Consider the following 17,579-nt stretch of genomic DNA (forward strand, 5'->3'; position numbering starts at 1 on the left):
GAGTGTTCTTCGTATAGGATGATTTCTTTGTCAAATGTTGATGTTAAAATTTTGGTTAAAGTTTTGGCTCCTAGATTGGAGAACATTGTACCCTCAATTATCTCTGAAGATCAAACTGGTTTTATTAAAAACCACCTCCTTTTTTTTTACTATACAGCGTCTATTTAATATCTTATATTCACCTTCAACTGGGACTCCTGAATGTGTCATCTCTCTTGACGCGGAGAAAGCGTTTGATCGTGTGGAGTGGAACTATCTTTTTGTGGTTTTAGAAAAATTTGATTTTGGGCAAAATTTTATTACATGGATTAAATTGCTATATTCATGCCTCATTGCTTCTGTTTTGACCAACTCTCAGCAATCCCAACCATTCAACCTTAAACGTGGCACCCGGCAAGGGTGCCCTTTAGGTCCCTTACTTTCTGATCTGGCCATAGAGCCATTGGTGATTGCATTTCGTAGCTGTGCTGAATTAACGGGGATTTGGAGGGGGCGGGGTGTTGAGCATAAAGTTTCTCTTTATGCTGATGATCTTTTACTTTTTATATCAAATCCGACTACCTCCTTGCCCCCAATATTTTCACTTCTTAATAAATTTAGCCAGCTTTCCAGATACAAACTTAATTTACATAAGGGCAAACTTTTCCCAATTAACAGAGAAACACAAATATTAGAATTTCATAATCTCCCTTTTAAAGTAGTAAATAATCAATTTACTTACCTCAGTATTACAGTAAAAGGAACTTTAAGCGTCTTTTCCGAGAAAATGTCATTAATCTTTTAAGTCATACAAAACAGAGTTTGGCACAGTGGTCACCCCTGTCCATGTCTCTGGTAGGTCGAACTAATGTTGTTAAAATGTATATCCTTCCTAAATTTTTATACTTATTTCAATCTTTACCAATCTTTATTTCTAAAGCTTTCTTTTGATTCATTAGATTCTATTATTTCATCCTATCTATGGAAGGGCAAACGTTCCAGACTTAATAAAGTTCACCTTCAAAAACCTAAAAGGGAAGGTGGCATGGCCTTGCCTAACTTTCGCTTATATTACTGGGCAGCCAATGTGCGTTCTCTTACTTTTTGGTTTTTCCTTTATAATCAGTCTGACAATGGGTGGCAATGGAATTGAACTCTAATAAGGATCTCTCAATTTCTGCACTTCTTGGATCTGCACTTCCTTGTCATTTGCCTAAACTAATTGTTAATCCTCTCATTAGACATACTCTGAGAATATGGGCTCAGTTCAGAAAATATAATGGTCTTCACGGTTTCTCTTTTTCTAGTCCTATTTTACATAACCATCTTTTCCCACCTTCTGTGCAAGACTTAACATTTCATGTCTGGTACAGAAAGGGCATTAAGCGCTTTGAAGATCTTTTCATAGACAATCGTTTTGCAACTTTTGAACAACTGTCTGCAAAGTTTTACCTACCTAATACTCATTTTTTTTAAGATATCTTCAAATTAGACATTTTATTAACCCTTTAATACTGAACTTCCCTGAGATGCCCGAAAAAAACGTTGTGGACTTCTTTCTTTGTACAAATCCATTGGGTAAAGATTTAATATCCACTATTCGTGTTAAGTTAGCGACCTTGAGGCATGTCCCCTTTGATAAAATTAGAACTGCCTGGGAGCATGATTTAAATATTTCTCTATCTGACGAGGTTTGGGATTCAATTCTTAAGTCAGTTAATTCAACCTCTTTATGTGCTGGCCACTGTCTTGCAGTTCAAGGTTGTACATAGGGCTCATATGTCTAAAACTAAATTATCGCGGTTCTATCCTGATATTAGTCCCTTTTGTGACAAGTGTAAAGGAGGCGAGGCTTCTCTTATCCACATGTATTGGGCTTGTCCTAGTTTGGAGAAATTTTTAGAGAGAAGTCTTTTTAACTTTATCCCATATTCTTAATTGCCACTTAGAACATAACCCTTTGATTGCGCTTTTTGGCACCTTGGGTAAAATTGACAGGCATTTGAGTCCGACTAAACGTCGAACATTATCTTTTGCCTTTCTTTTGGCTAGACGTTTAATTCTTCTTAGGTGGAGAGATGTTGCCCCACCCACTCATGCTCAATGGCTTAAAGACACTATGTCCTGCTTACACCTTGAAAAGATTCATTATTCACTTCTTAATTCAGACATAAAGTTCCATAAGGTGTGGGGACCTTTTCTTGAGTATTTTCATAGTTCCTCTTTAGATTAAAAGTTTTTCCTCCTTTTTTTGTATTTTATTCCTTAACTTTAAGCTTTTTTTTCTGGTTAAGTTTTATGGTTTTTATTCATGTGAAATATATTACAGTTTAGGTAGTAGGCAATGGACTTGTTTATATATTTACAGCTCTGTGGTGACAAAAGCTCTGTTTAACTTTTCTTTACATCAAAATGGTTGGTTTGGAGTTACGTAGTGGAAGGGTAGGGAGGATACTAACTTTATATGATTTTATTTTGGGTGCTTTTTACTGTTACGAATTGTATATTAGACATGTTTGTTTTGCACTGTATAAATCTCTTTTTCGATGGTGGGCTTTTTTCCTGTTATATTGTAGAAACTCATTAAAAAATTAATAAAAAAAAATAGACTAGAACACTTTCTCAACCACTGAGGTTAGGCTAACTAGCCTACAATTTCCTTTCTTTTGCTTTCCTCTCTTCTTAAAGAGTGGAGTAACATTTGCAATCTTGCAGTCCTTTGGGACCATGGCAGAATCAAGTGATTATTGAAAGATCATGACCAATGCATCTTTTATCTCTTCAGCAACCTCAATCAGGACTCTTTGATGCAGTCCATCTTGTCCAGGTTTGAGTTTGGCCAGCACTTTTTCCATTGTAATATCAACGACACTCACTCCTGCTCCCTGACACTCACGGACCTCTGGCACATTGCTAGTGTCTTCCACAGTGAAGACTGATGCAAATAACCACTAAGTTCAACTGCCTTTTCTCTGTCCCCCATTACTCCCTCACCAACATCAATTTCCAGTGGTCCAATATCAACTCTCACCTCCCTTTTACTCTTTATACAACTGAAAAAAGACTTTTGGTATCCTGCTTTAAATTATTGGCTAGTCTGCCCTCATATTTCATCTTTTCCCTTCTTACAGCTTCCTTTTGTTGGATTTTAAAAGCTTCCCAATCATCCAACTTCCCATGCACTTTTGCTGTCTTGTATGTCCTTTCCTTGGCTTTTATGAAGTCTTCACCTTCCTTTGTCAGCCACGGTTGCCTAGCCCTGCCATTTGAGAACTTCTTCCTCTGTGGGACACGTCCATCCTGTGTCTTGTGAACTATTCCCAGAAACTTCAGCCATCTCTGCTCTGCCATCATCCCTGGCAGGATCCTCCTCCAATCCACCTGGGCAAGCTCCTCTCTTATGCCTCTGTAATTCCCTTTATTCCATTACGATACTGATACATGTGATTTATGCTTCTCCTCTCAACTTGCAGCATGAATTCAATCATATTATGATCACTGCCTTATTAGGATCCCTTTACATTAAGCTCTCTAATAAGATCTGCCCAACACCCAATCTAAGATAGCCTTTCCTCGAGTAGGCTCAAGCACAAGCTGCTCTAAAAAGCAATCTTGTAGGCATTCAACAAATTCCCTCTCTTGCGATCAGACACCAACCTGATTTTCCCATTTCCCTTGCGTATTGAAGTCCCCCATTATAATTGTGCCATTACCCTTATTACATGCCTTTTCCAGTGCTCTTTACAATCTCAACCACATATCTTGCTACTATTTGGAGGCCTATATATGATTCCCATTATGGTTTTTTTTTACCCCCTGCAATTTCTTCACTCCACCCACAAAGATTCAACATTCTCTGACCCTGTGTCACCTCCTCCTAGAGATATAATTCCATCTCTTACCAACAGAACCACACCACCGCCTATGCCTTCCTTCCTGTCCTTTTGAAACAAAATATCTGTCTGTCCTGTCAACCACTTCATGTCCCATTGAGGTCCTGTATTGACCTCACCAGCCATCTTAGAGTGTACAAAGTTGGAAAAGAAGCAGGTAATCTTTTATCCTAGTCGGCATTAGAAGATATAACATAGTATCCATGTAGACAGAAAATGGGATATAATAAATGGTTTGTATTTCCAAGAGAATGATCATGTTTAATTAGCATAGTTCTTTGTAGTACTACTTCTAATGAGAAGAAATGGGTAGTGCAGTTTATGCAAGGTGCAAAGACCTGTGATATTCTGCCACATAGATGATATGCGACAGAAATTCTGGGTATGAGATTTTATAAGCCATGCATCAGAATGGATTAAAAGATGCCTATCCAACAAAAAGGAAAATATCTCATTGCTGTCCAAGTGGTTCACCAGTAATGAGCCATAATGAGACAATCGTTGTTTACTACATAGACAAATGAGTATGTCTTGGTATTTGGAGTTATGGTTTCAATCTGTTTTTGGTACCAAATTGGTTGGAATGACAGCTCAGAATAGAGGAGTGTTTGGAATAATATGAAGGACATTGAGTACTCTTATAAGAAACATGCAGAAGCCCCTCATGGTTATAAGGAAGGGAGAATCAAAGATGAAAGCCAATGAATAATCTTGAAATCATGTTGTTAAAGTTGACATTAGGTATAAATAGAAAGCATATATGGGAAGCTAGGTTGTTTTGGTCATAAGTGGCGGCAGGTTATGTGTATTCTTTGGATACAGGAAGTAGCCTGTTACGTCATTATCATTTCACTGAGAGTGAGTTTTCATTCATCGTGGCTTGGAATTATTTGGTTGTAACTAACTGCATGCAGATTTCATAATTTGCGGAGTCTGATTCATCTACAGTATTTTCTGTAATTGTTTTACATAAGTTAACATTTCTTTGTTTCAAAGGCCAGAAATTCTGAAGTTCGAGCAAACGCTGCAATTCTCTTTGTTGAAGCATTTCCAATCCGAGACCCCGCACTAACCAATGAAGATGTAGATGTTTCAATCCAAAAGCAATTTGAGGAAATTTTTGTAAGTATACTTAATGATTTTAATCCAGATAAATCAATGTACACAATATTGGACTGTGGAGCACCCTTAGTAACAATCAAATAGAAATAGCTGTAACTTTTCCCTGTCAATTATTCCTGCTGTTATCTGTTTCCTCGGCAGTTCCAAAAATTGCTTTGTATGGTGAAATAGAAACATAGGACTGGGGTGATTCGGTGATGAGGGAGGATGATTCTTTTTATGTTATATTTTAATGATTTAGATGATGGATTTGATGGTTTTGTTGCGAAGTTTTCAGATGATATGAAGATAGGTGGAGGGGCAGGTAGATTTGAAGAAGCAGAGAAGCTACAAAAGGACTTAAATCAGATTAGAGGAATGGGCAAAGAAGAGGCAGATGGAATATAGTGTCGGCAAGTACACAGTCATGCACTTTGGTAGAAGAAGTAAAAGGGTAGACTATTTTATAAAAGGAGAAAAAAATTCAAAAAACTGAGATGCAAAGGGACTTGGGAGTGCTTATGCAGTTTTCCCTAAAGATTAATTTGCAGGTCGAATCTGTGGTGAGGAAGGCAATTGCGATGTTGGCATTCATTTCAAGAGGACGAGAATATAGAAGCAATGATGTAATGTTGAGACTTTATAAAGCACTGGTGAGGCCTCATTTGCAGTATTATGAGCAGTTTTGGGTCCCTTAGAAAGGACGTGCTGAAACTGGAAAGGGTTCAAAGGAGTTTCATGAAAATGATTCCAAGTTTGAGTAGCTTGTTATATGAAGAGCATTTGATGGCTGTGGGCCTGTGTGCTTTAGAATTCAGAAGAATGAGGGATGACCTGATTGAAATCTATTGAATGGTGAAAGGCCTTGTTAGAGTGGATATGGAGAGGATGTTTCCTATGGTGGGAGAGTCTAAGACCAGAGGACACAGCCTCAGAATAGAGGAGTATCCTTTTACAACAGAGATGAGGAGGAATTTCTTCAGCCAGAGAGTGGTGAGTCTGGAATTCTTTGCCACAGGCAGCTGTGGAGGCAGAGGTTGATAGATTCTTGATTGGTCAGGGCATGAAGGGATTCAAGGAAAGTCAAGAAACTGGGGCTGAGAGGAAAAGTGGATCTGCCATGATGAAATGGCAGTGTAGATTCAATGAGCCAAATGGCCTGATTCTATATCTTGTGGTCTTATAGAAACTTAGAAAACCTACAGCACAATACATGCCCTTTGGCCCACAAGGCTGTGCCGAACATGACCCTACCTTAGAACTACCTCAGCTTTGAACCATAGCCCCCTATTTTTTTAAGCTCCATATACCCATCCAGGAGTCTCTTAAAAGACCCTATCGTTTCCGCCGGCGCCGGCAGCCCATTCCACACATTCACCACTCTCTGTGTAAAAAAAACTTACCCCTGACATCTCTGTACCTACTTCCAAGCACCTTAAAACTATGCCCTCTTGTGCTAGCCATTTCAGCCCTGGGGAAGAGCCTCTGACTATCCACATGATCAATGCCTCTCATTATCTTGTACACCTCTATCAAGTCACCTCTCATCCTCCGTCACTCCAAGGAGAAAAGGCCGACTTCACTCAACCTATTCTCATAAGGCATGCTCCCCAAACCAGGCAACATCCTTGTAAATCTCCTCTGCACCCTTTCAATGGTTTCCACGTCCTTCCTATAGTGAGGTGACCAGAATTGAGCACAGTACTCCAAGTGGGGTCTGACCAGGGCCCTATATAGTTGCAACATTACCTCTCGGCTCTTAAACTCAATCCCATGATTGATGAAGGCCAATGCACCGTATGCCTTCTTAACCACCGACTCAACCTGCATAACAGCTTTGCGTGTCCTATGGACTCAGACCGCAAGATCCCTCTGATCCTCCACAATGCCAAGGGTCTTACCATTAATGCTATATTCTGCTATCATATTTGGCCTACCAAAATGAATCACCTCACACTTATCTGGGTTGAACTCCATCTGCCACTTCTCAGCCCAGTTTTGCACCCTATCAATGTCCCATTATAACCTCTGACAGCCTTCCACACTATCCACAACACCCTCAACCTTTGTGTCATCAGCAAATTTACTAACCAATCCCTCCACTTTCTCATCCAGGTCATTTATAAAAATCACAAAGAGTAGGGATACCAGAACAGATCCCTGAGGCACACCACTGGTCACCGACCTCCATGCAGAATATAACCCGTCTACAACCACTCTTCACCTTCTGTGGGCAAGCCAATTCTGGATCCACAAAGCAATGTCCCCTTGGATCCCTTACTTGACCTCCTTGCTTCCTCAATAAGCCTTGCATGGGGTACTTTATCAAATGCCTTTCTGAAATCCATATACACTATATCTACTGCTCTTCCTTCATCAATGTGTTCAGTCACATCCTCAAATAGACCTTATGGCCTATCTGAAACTTCAAACTGAAGACCATGTACACCACCAAAAGAATGATTAATTATGTTCAAAGCATTTTTAATATGTTCTTTTTAAAAGTACACAGATGACCTTTTGCTGAAAGAGTATATTTAATGTGCTAAATATATTGAAGTTTATTGTCATGGGCATACACACCCAGGCTATAAATGCCATAAAAATAGCCTTTGCAGCAGTACATTACAAATGTGACAAAGATAAACTAACAAAGTTAAATTAACATAAATCATACATAACTTTCACAATATGATCAAAAATAAACATAATGCCATTATGCAAGTTCAGGGAAATTAGAGTCTGAGGTAATATTTGTGTTTTTCAGGTCACTTCAAGACCTAATATCAGTAGAGAAAATGTTGTTGCTGAACTTTGAGGTGTGGGTCGACAGGCTCCTGTATCTCCTGCCTGGTGGCAACAGCATGAGGAGGGCATGACCTTGATCATGGGGTCTTTAATGATGGATGGGTTTTCCTGGGATCTCTCCTCTTGTAGATGTCCTCGATGGTGGGAACAGCTGAAGCCTTAATGGAAATGGCTGTCCACCACTCTGTAGCCTATTGCATTCCTGTCCATTGGAGTTTCCATACCAATCCATGATGCAGCCAGTCAGAATGTTTTCCAATTTACGTCTATACAAGTTTGTCACTGTCTTCAATCGAATGCCAAATCTCCTTGAACTTCGAAGAAAGTGAAAATGTTGGTGTGCCTCCTGTATATTTGCTTCTATGTTCAGTGCAAGATTATTGTTATGACACCAATCTCCACCCAACCTACCTCACTTCCGTATTCTTCGCAGTGGCCATCTGTGATTTTGCCAACTGCATTTTGAGGATGATGCTGAACCTACGCATAGCTTTACAATTGTAGGTATATAGAGAGAGTTTAGAGCACGATCTAGCACAGATCCTGAGATGTGCCTGTTTTGATGATCAGTAAGAAGGAGATGATTCTTGAAGGATCAAAATATATATTAACATGATTATATTGTTTTTGTAGAAGCTTTTAGAGGATCCTCAACCCCTCGTTCGGTCCACGGGTGTTCTTGGTGTTTGCAGAATTGCTGCAAAATACTGGGAGATGATACCTCCTTCCATCCTCACTGACCTCCTAACAAAAGTGCTCTGTGACCTTTCGGCTGATACCAGCTCTGCTGATGTCCGTTGTTCTGTTTTTAAGGTAAGGAGGTATTTTTGTCTCAAGTTCAACTTTAATTGGCATTCAGCTATACGTAAGTACCCATGAATACAGCTAAAGAAAATGTGTTACTCTGGGGCCAAGGTGCAAAACACATGCACAGCACAAGGCACATATAGCATATATAAGGCAGCAGTAAAATACACCATACAGGAAAAAAAAAGTAGTCTAAGACCTTCAGTCCATGAATGTTGCAACAATCTGTAGTCAAACAAGATATCGCTTGTGTTCTGCCAAGTGAACACCCAAGGCATCCCTGACTCCAGCGCCGCCCCTCTGGACGGCCGCTAACAGGCAACACTGTGGCCCAAGGCCTTGTCTTCACTATGACTGAGGCTGCACAGCTCCCCTGCCATCTGCACAGCACAAGGCACACACTGCACATACAAGATAACAGTAAAACTCGTTACACAGAAAAGAACATAGTCCAAGTCCCTGAGTCCATGAACAAATGCTGCAGCAGTCTGCAGTTGAACACAGCACAGCTTGTCCTCCTTGTTTACTTTCCTTGAATTCCCATCTTTAAAGTAGAACATTCACTTTGGGATTGGTGTCATCACCTTTTGTTAGTTGTGTTTTTACCATCCTTGGGATGGACTATAATTTTCAGGAATATGATTTGTACACTGGCAAGCTAGTTTCCTCTTGATAATGCAAGCGGACTAAGTTCTGTTTCATTTATTTCCCTATCCCCTTTTGCCTAAATTTCGGCATAATTCAATATTTCGACTCAGTTCACAAACAACCATTTAGGTTACATGAGCAATTAAGGAAGCTTCAGGACAGCACATTTATAAGAACATTCAACATAGCGTTTTTATAAATTCATGATGTTTCAGTCTATAGTGTATTTTTATTAAGTATTTCTTCACTTGATATTTTAGACATTCTTAAGGGACAGGGGGTGGTAAATCCAGATGTTTCTCATCTCTGATGGGAAAACAAAATATAATGGAAATACTCCATGGTTCATGTTGTTCTTTTCCAAGCCTTGTGAAGCATCGCGTGTCAACCTTGCCGTTTCTTTAGCATTTTGATCTGTTTTTTATGAGACCGAGTTGTTAGCTCAGTGCTCAGCTAGAACACATGGAAAGTGTGCAAAGGAGCAGGCAGGATTTAAACCTGGATCACAAGCCTCAAAGTCCGATGAAGATGCCAATACACCACCAACTTACTAATGGTTCATGTGAATCAACAGTAAAATTTTTAGGTCGTTGGCTGCTGGATTGTTTCAAACTTACAGAAGGGCATTGATCTGAAATGTCAATTTAGTTTCTTCTGTGCTGCAGAACCTGAAAACTTAACAGCATTTTATTTAAGACTTGCATCATATGCAGTTTTTGTTTTGCTTTTTGTTTGCTTTTAAATCCCTGTTGGGGTTAGAAAGGAATAATATGCTACGACATCCTGTTCTGCAGTGTTTACCGATTACTTTGGACAACAGAATGAGCCATCCTTTGTTGGAGCAGATTCTTCCTGGACTGAGAAATAGTCTCCATGATACCTCAGAAAAAGTACGAGTGGCTTTTGTTGATATGCTCCTTAAAGTTAAAGCTGTCAGAGCTGCAAAGGTAACATTCTGATTTTGTTCATTTTAATACTAAAACTACAACGCAATGGCATTCATTTATGATAATCAAAGTGTTAAATAATACAACAACTTCAGCAATAAATCCAAGTCGATTAATGTTCTATTCTTGCCAACATGTTGGAAACCCCAAATGTAGAATTTAATATAATAGAGGCACTAACTCCAATTTAATTTAAATCGATATTTGTGCAGTTAGAACAGGGATGGAAGTTATTTAGTTAAGTGTAAGTAGATGCTACAAAGTATACGCCAAGCCAGTAGTGTTATCAGTAGAAAATCAAGCTGCTCTCAGACAATGTTAACTTTGGAATATGAAAGTTTTCTTAAGAACTGATCAATAAAAAAAAATGGAGCTTGTATAGTCCCTCAGATTATGATGCAGTTTTTGAGGCCCTGGAAGCCAAATCAATATATGGTTGTAGGTTTAAGATAAGGTTGGAATTTAAAGGTGGGGTAAATTTTCATGCAGTAGTTGATATCTGACTGAGCTGCTAGAGGAAATGGTGGAGGCAGGAGCAGTAACAACATATCAACGGCATCCTGGCAGGTACTTAAATGAGCAAGGTGTGGGTGGAGATGGAATTAATGTGGATATGGGATTAGTATCCTGAAGAACCTAAAGATAGGCCTTGGCCTGAAACATCGACAGTTTACTCTTGTCCCATAGATGCTGCCTGACCTGCTGAGTTCCTCCAGCATTTTGTGTGTGTTGCATTGGATTTCCAACATCTGCAGATTTTCTTGTGTTTACAAATACTATTGTGCCTGCTTGAGGTGGCGAAGACAGCTAGAGGGTGGTGAAAGCTGGAGCAGCATACTAAATTTGGATGATTATATATGATCCTGTTGAATAGTGAATAGGTTTGAGTAGCCTATTCTTACTCTTGTTTTGAAGTAGATTTGCTATTTAATGTAGAAATTTTAACCATTTTATCCATGGATCTTGACTAAGGAATATATTTTTACTGGGTCACTGGAAACTTGTTCTACAGGAAAAACATTCTGTTCAACTTTTTTACAAGTCTATCGAATGCCTTGCAAGAGCAGATTCAGTTTAACAGAAATCTTTGAAAGCTAAATTGTCTATTGTATTTTCAGGTTTTACTTTCTTACAATCAAGTAGAGCTCTGGAAATGTCTGAGTGCTAGATAGAATCAGATTTATTATTACTGATGTATAACGTGAAATTTGTTTTGTGGCAGCAGTACAGTGCAAGACATGAAAGTCACAAAAATAAATAGTGCAAAAGAAAAAAATATTGAGGTGGTGTTCATAGACCATTCAGAAATCTGATGTCAGAGGGAAAGAAGTTCTAAAAATGTTGCATTTGGGTCTTAAGTATCCTTTACTTCCTCCCTGATGGTAGTAATGAGAAGAGGGCATGTCTTGGATAATGAGAGTTCTTAATTATGGATTTTGCTGTCTTAAGTCTCTATATTTTGAAGATGGGGATGTTTGTGCCCTTGATGTAGCTAGCTGAGTCTACAGTCCTCTTCAGATGCTGTGCATTTGAGTATCCATACCAACCAGTAATGCCACTGGTTGGAATGTTCTCTAATTTACATGCCTGCTGATTTGCTGGAGTCTTTGGTGGATATACCAAATCTTTTTAAAAATCCTAGTGAAGTATAGCCACTGGCATGCCTTCTTCATGATTGCATCAATGTGTTGGACCCAGGATAGATCCTCTGAGATGTTGATGCCTAGAAACTTGAAGCAGCTTGCCCTTTCTACTGATGACCCCGCAATGATGACTGGTGTGTGTTTTCTCAACTTTCCTTTCCAAAAATCTGCAAAAAGTCTTTGGTCTTGCTGACCCTGAGTGCAAGATTGTTGCAAAACCACTCAACTAGCCAATCTATCTTATTCCTCTACACCTCCTCGTAGCCAAATAATAGAAAATTTTAACACAAGTCATACAAGAGGGAGGAAATTTGGTGCTTTGTTATAAGTATATTTCCATTTGACTTGCATTAATGAAATTATTTGTGTTTTTCTTTTTAAATGAAGTTTTGGAAAATATGCCCAATGGAACATCTTTTGGCCCGATTGGAGCTTGATTCTCGACCAGTGGCAAGGCGTATTGTTAATCTTTTATTTAATTCCTTTTTTCCTGTGAATCAACCTGATGAAATATGGTGTGAACGATGTGTTACCCTGCTGCAAATGAATCCTATGGCAGCAAGGAAGTTTTATCAATATGCACATGAACACACTGCACCTACAAATATTGGTAAGACACTTTATCAGTCGCTAAAAATCAAATTATTTTGGGTGGCTGGTAGGAGGATCAGGGGAAGTTGATGGGTGCATGAGAGAAAATGGCTTATAAATGGGGAAACAGAAGAGGTGGTACATACTTGATAGACTGCTGGCCTTCCATGTAATGGAAAAATATGAAAAAGAAAACACATTTCTGTAATACTTTTCAGAATCGTGCAATTCTTGAATATACTTTTCTGTCAGTTATGTACTTTTGCACAACTGCCGCTGAAACACTCATCCGTGCTTTTTTTTTAGCCTTTGGACTTGAATGTTCTAAGTTTTCCTGAACAGTCTTTCACCGAGTTCTTTCAAAACTGTACATCCCAATTTGCATGTACCCATTCACCCATCTGATTCATGCTTGTTGCTCTAAAGTAGTCGCCTTTTTCCTCATTTTTAAAATCCTTATGTTTGTTTTCAAGTAACTCCATAGTACTTCCCTATCCCAATAACTTCTATCAGGCTAGCACCTCTCAGATCAATCCTGCATTTTCGTGTGTCACAATTTTCTTCGCTATCTTTTGCAGCTTTCATTTCAGAAGCTAAGCCTTCAGCTCCAGGATTCCATCTCAAATGTCTCCACCACTTGACTGCGTTCTCTTCTTCAACAATTAATATCTTCCTCTAGGTTTAACATTTTGGCTATCTGTCCTTTCCCCTTAAGAGATTTGTTATTAAATTTAGTTTAATATTTCAGTGAAACATTCGGGATGCTTTATTCCTTTAAAGAAGCCTTGTAAATGTTAGTTAATGAAGAATATTTATTCAATCTATGTAATGAGAGTAATGTAAACCAATAGATCAAATTGGTTTACATTACACGAGGCATGACTGAGCAGGCGTGTGGACATCAGCAAGTTAGACTGGTGAGAAGAATGTAAAAGGAGAGCATTTTTTTCTTCAGCGCTTTGATCGAGGCACATCTGCCCAGGGGCATGGAGGTCAGCATGTTAGACTGGCAGGAAGAATTTAAAAAGAAGACAGCTTTATAGAGCAAGTGTCAGACTAGGAAGGCTTTGGCTCAACGGGGCTTCAATAAGTTCCTTGTGAAGAATAAGAATAGGAAATATGTCTGTGAGGCCGGTGATCTGTACTGGGTGTTGGATGTGGAATATCCGGGAGACTCCCAGACAGCCACATCTGCACCAGGTGTGTGGAGCTGCAGGTCCTTAGGGATCAGGTTAGGGAACTGAAGATGCAGTTGGATGACCTTCATCTGGTCAGGGAAAGTGAGGAGGTGCTAGATAGGAGCTATAGGCAAGTAGTCACACTGGGGCCTCAGGAGACAGATAAGTGGGTAACAGTCAGGAAAGGGAAGGGCAAGAGTCGGATACCAGAGAGTACCCCTGTGGCTGTCCCCTTTAACAATAAGTACTCCTGTTTGAGTACTGTTGGGGGGGGCGGGGGGGAAGGTGGTGACCTACCTGGGGGAAGCAGCAGTGGCTGGGTCTCTGGCACAGAGCCTGGCCCTGTGGCTCAGAAGTATAGGGAAAGGAAGAGGATGGCAACAGTGATAGGGGACTTTATAGTTAGGGGGTCACCACATATCTTGAAGTGGGAAGGTGAGCAGCCAGAGGTCGTGGTACATATTGGTACCAACAACATGGGTAGGAAAAGGGAGGATGTCCTGAAAACAGATTACGGGGAGTTAGGAAAGAAGCTGAGAAGCAGGACAACAAGGGTAGTATTCTCAGAATACTGCTTGTGCCATGCAACAATGAGTATAGGAATAAAGTTAAGTGGAGGATAAATGTGTGATGGAGAGATTGGAGCGGGGGGCAGGGATTCAGATTTCTGGACCATTGGGATCTTTTTTGGGGCAGGTATGACCTGTACAATAAGGATGGGTTGCACTTGAACCTGAGGGGGGCAATATCCTGGGAGGGAGGTTTGCTAAGGCTATTGGGGAGAGTTTAAACTAGAATTGCTGGGGGTTGGGAACTGAACTGAAGGGACAGGAAGGGGCAGTTGGCTCACAAATAGAGAAAGCTTGTAGGCAGTGTGAGAGGGAGAATAAGCAGTTGATAGAAAAGGAATGCCAAATTCTGATGGTTTGAGATGTGTCTGTTTTAATGCAAGGAGTACCATGAACAAAGTAGATGAGCTTAGAGCATGGATCAGTACTTGGAGCTATGATATGGCCATTACAGAGACTTGGATGGCTCAGGGGCAGAAATGGCTGCTTAGAGTGCCAGGTTTTAGGACGTTTCAGAAAGGACAGGGTGGGGGGCAAAAGAGGTGGGGGTGTGGCACTTGCTGATCAGAGATAGTATCACGGCTGCAGAAAAGGAGGAAGTCATGGAGGGATTGTCTACTGAGTCTCTGTGGCTGGAAGTTCGAAACAGGAAGGGGTCAATAACTCTACTAGGAGTTTTTTATAGACCACCCATTAGTAACAGGGACATTGAGTAGCAGATAGGGAGACAGATTCTGGAACACTGCAATAATAACAAGGTTGTTGTGATGGGAGATTTTAATTTCCCCAATATTGATTGGCATCTCTCTAGAGCAAGGGGTTTAGATGGGGTGGAGTTTGTTAGGTGTGTCCAGGAAGGTTTCCTGACACAATATGTAGATAAGCCTGCAAGAAGAGAGGCTGTACTTGAGCTGGTATTGGGAAATGAACCTGGTCAGTGTCAGTTCTCTCAGTGGGAGAGCATTTTGGAGATAAGATCACAATTCTCTCTCCTTTACCAGAGCATTGGAGAGGGATAGGAACAGACAAGTTAGGAAAATGTTTAATTGAAGTAAGGGGAAATATGAAACTATCAGGCAGCAACTTGGAAGCATAAATTGGGAGCAGATGTTCTCAGGGAAATGTACGGCAGAAATGTGGCAAATGTTCAAGGGATATTTGTGTAGTGTTCTGCATAGGTACGTTCCAGTGAGACAGGAAAACGATGGTGGGGTACATGAACCATGGTGTACAAAGGCTGTTGAAAATCTAGTCAAGAAGAAAAGAAAAGCTTACGAAAGCTTCAAGAAACTAGGTAATGATAGAGGTCTAGAAGATTATAAGGCTAGCAGGAAGGAGCTTAATGAAATTAGGAGAGACAGAAGGGTCCATGAGAAGGCCTTTGCGAGCAGGATTAAGGAAAACCCCTAGGCATTCTCCAAGTGTGTGAAAAGCAAGGGGATAAGACGTGGGAGAATAAGACCAGTCAAGTGTGACATTGGAGAAGTGTGTATGGAACTGGAGGAAGTAGCGGAGGTACTTAGTGAATACTGAAGCAAAGTATTCATTACAGAAAAGGACCTTGGCGATGACTGTAGGGATGACTTACAGTGGACTGAAAAGCTTAAGCATATAGACATTAAGAAGGAGGATGTGCTGGAGGTTTTTTAAAGCATCAAGTCGGATAAATGACCAGGACCAGACGAGATATACCCCAGGCTACTGTAGGGAGCAAGGGAGGAGATTGCTGATCTTCTGGCAACGATCTTTGCATCATCAATGGGGACGGGAGAGGTTCCAGAGGATTGGAGGGTTACAGATGTTATTCCCTTATTTAAGAAAGGGAGTAGAGATGGCCTAGGAAGTTATAGACCAGTGAGTCTTACTTCAGTAGTTGGTAAGTTGTTGGAGAAGATCCTGAGAGGCAGGATTTTTGAACATTTGGAGAGGCGTAATATGAGTAGGAATAGTCAGCATGGCTTTGTCAAAGGCAGGTCGTGCCTTACGAGCCTGATTGAATTTTTTGAGGATGTGGCTAAACACATTGATGGTAGAGCAGTAGATATAGTGTATATGGATTTCAGCAAGGCATTTGACAAGGTACCCCATGCAAGGCTTCTTGAGAAAGCAAGGAGGCATGGGATCCAAGGGGACATTGCTTTGTGGATCCAGAATTGGCATGCCCACAGAAGGCAAAGAGTGGTTGTAGACAGGTCATATTCTGCATGGAGGTCGGTGACCAGTGGTGTGCCTCAGGGATCTGTTCTGGGACCCCTTCCCTTTGTGATTTTTATAAATGACCTGGATGAAGAAGTGGAGGGAGGTGTTCTTAAACTTGCTGGTGACACAAAGGTTGGAGGTGTTGTGGATAGTATGGAGGGCTGTCAGAGGTTACAGCGGGACATCGATAGGAAAAACCGGGCTGAGAAGTGGCGGATAGAGTTCAACCCAGATAAGTGTGAGGTGGTTCATTTTGGTAGGTCAAATATGATCGCAAGATATAGTATTAATGGTAAGACTCTTGGCAGTGTGGCGGATCAGAGGGATCTTGGGGTCCGAGTCCATAGGACACTCAAAGCAGCTGCACAAGTTGACAGTGTCATTAAGAAGGCGAATGGTGTATTGGCCTTCATCAACTGTGGGATTGAGTTCAAGTGCTGGGAGGTAATATTACAGCTATATAGGACCCTGGTCAGACGTCACTGTGTTCATTTCTGGTCACCTCACTATAGGAAGGATGTGGAAACTAGGAAGGGTGCAGAGGAGATTTACAAGGATGTTCCCTGGATTGGGGAGCATGCCTTACGAGAATCAGTTGAGTGAACTTGCCCCTTTCTCCTTGGAATGATGGAGGATGAGAGGTGACCTGATAGAGGTGTTTCAGATGATGAGAGGCATTGATCGCGTGGATAGTGAGAGGCTTTTTCCTGGGGCTGAAATGGCTAACACAAGAGGGCACAGTTTTAAGTTGCCTGGAAGCGGGTACAGAGGAGATGTCAGGGTTAAGTTTTTTACGCAGAGAGTGGTAAGTGCATGGAATGGGCTGCCAGCGATGGTGGTGGAGGCGGATACAATATGGTCTTTTAAGAGACTTTTGGATGGGTACATGGAACTTAGAAAAATTGAGGGCTATGGGTAATTTCTAAAGTAAGTTCATGTTCGGCACAGCATTGTGGCCGAAGGGCCTGTATTGTGCTGTAGGTTTTCTGTGTTTCAAATGTTTGTACCTGATGGTTAAGGATGGTTATTGGCTAGAACAAAGGGATGAAAGCTCCTGGCCTGTTTGAAGTCGTGTCACAGAAACTGTTATGTTCACCTGAGGACAGTTGGAAGTTTGGTATCTTATCTCCAGTATACTGAAATGTCAAACTAGATTATCTGACTGTGGATAAATATGATAGGAAGCTGTTTATGTATTTTACTCTATTATAAAATA

At 40.6% G+C, this 17,579-nt stretch overlaps 1 protein-coding gene across 2 annotated transcripts in view; it reads left to right on the forward strand.

Moving 5' to 3' along the window:
* The window catches only part of ncapg2 (non-SMC condensin II complex, subunit G2), a 116,935-nt gene that overhangs the window by 56,954 nt on the left and 42,402 nt on the right, over positions 1–17,579 (forward strand). For both annotated transcript variants that reach the window (XM_063042412.1, XM_063042411.1), the window contains exons 11-14: positions 4,869–4,994; positions 8,415–8,594; positions 10,031–10,183; positions 12,214–12,436. In XM_063042412.1, coding sequence (XP_062898482.1) covers positions 4,869–4,994; positions 8,415–8,594; positions 10,031–10,183; positions 12,214–12,436 — 682 coding nt within the window. The remainder of the gene's footprint in view (positions 1–4,868; positions 4,995–8,414; positions 8,595–10,030; positions 10,184–12,213; positions 12,437–17,579) is intronic.

This window comes from Mobula hypostoma, chromosome 3 (genome assembly GCF_963921235.1).
Source record: "Mobula hypostoma chromosome 3, sMobHyp1.1, whole genome shotgun sequence".
Classification (NCBI taxonomy): domain Eukaryota; kingdom Metazoa; phylum Chordata; class Chondrichthyes; order Myliobatiformes; family Myliobatidae; genus Mobula; species Mobula hypostoma.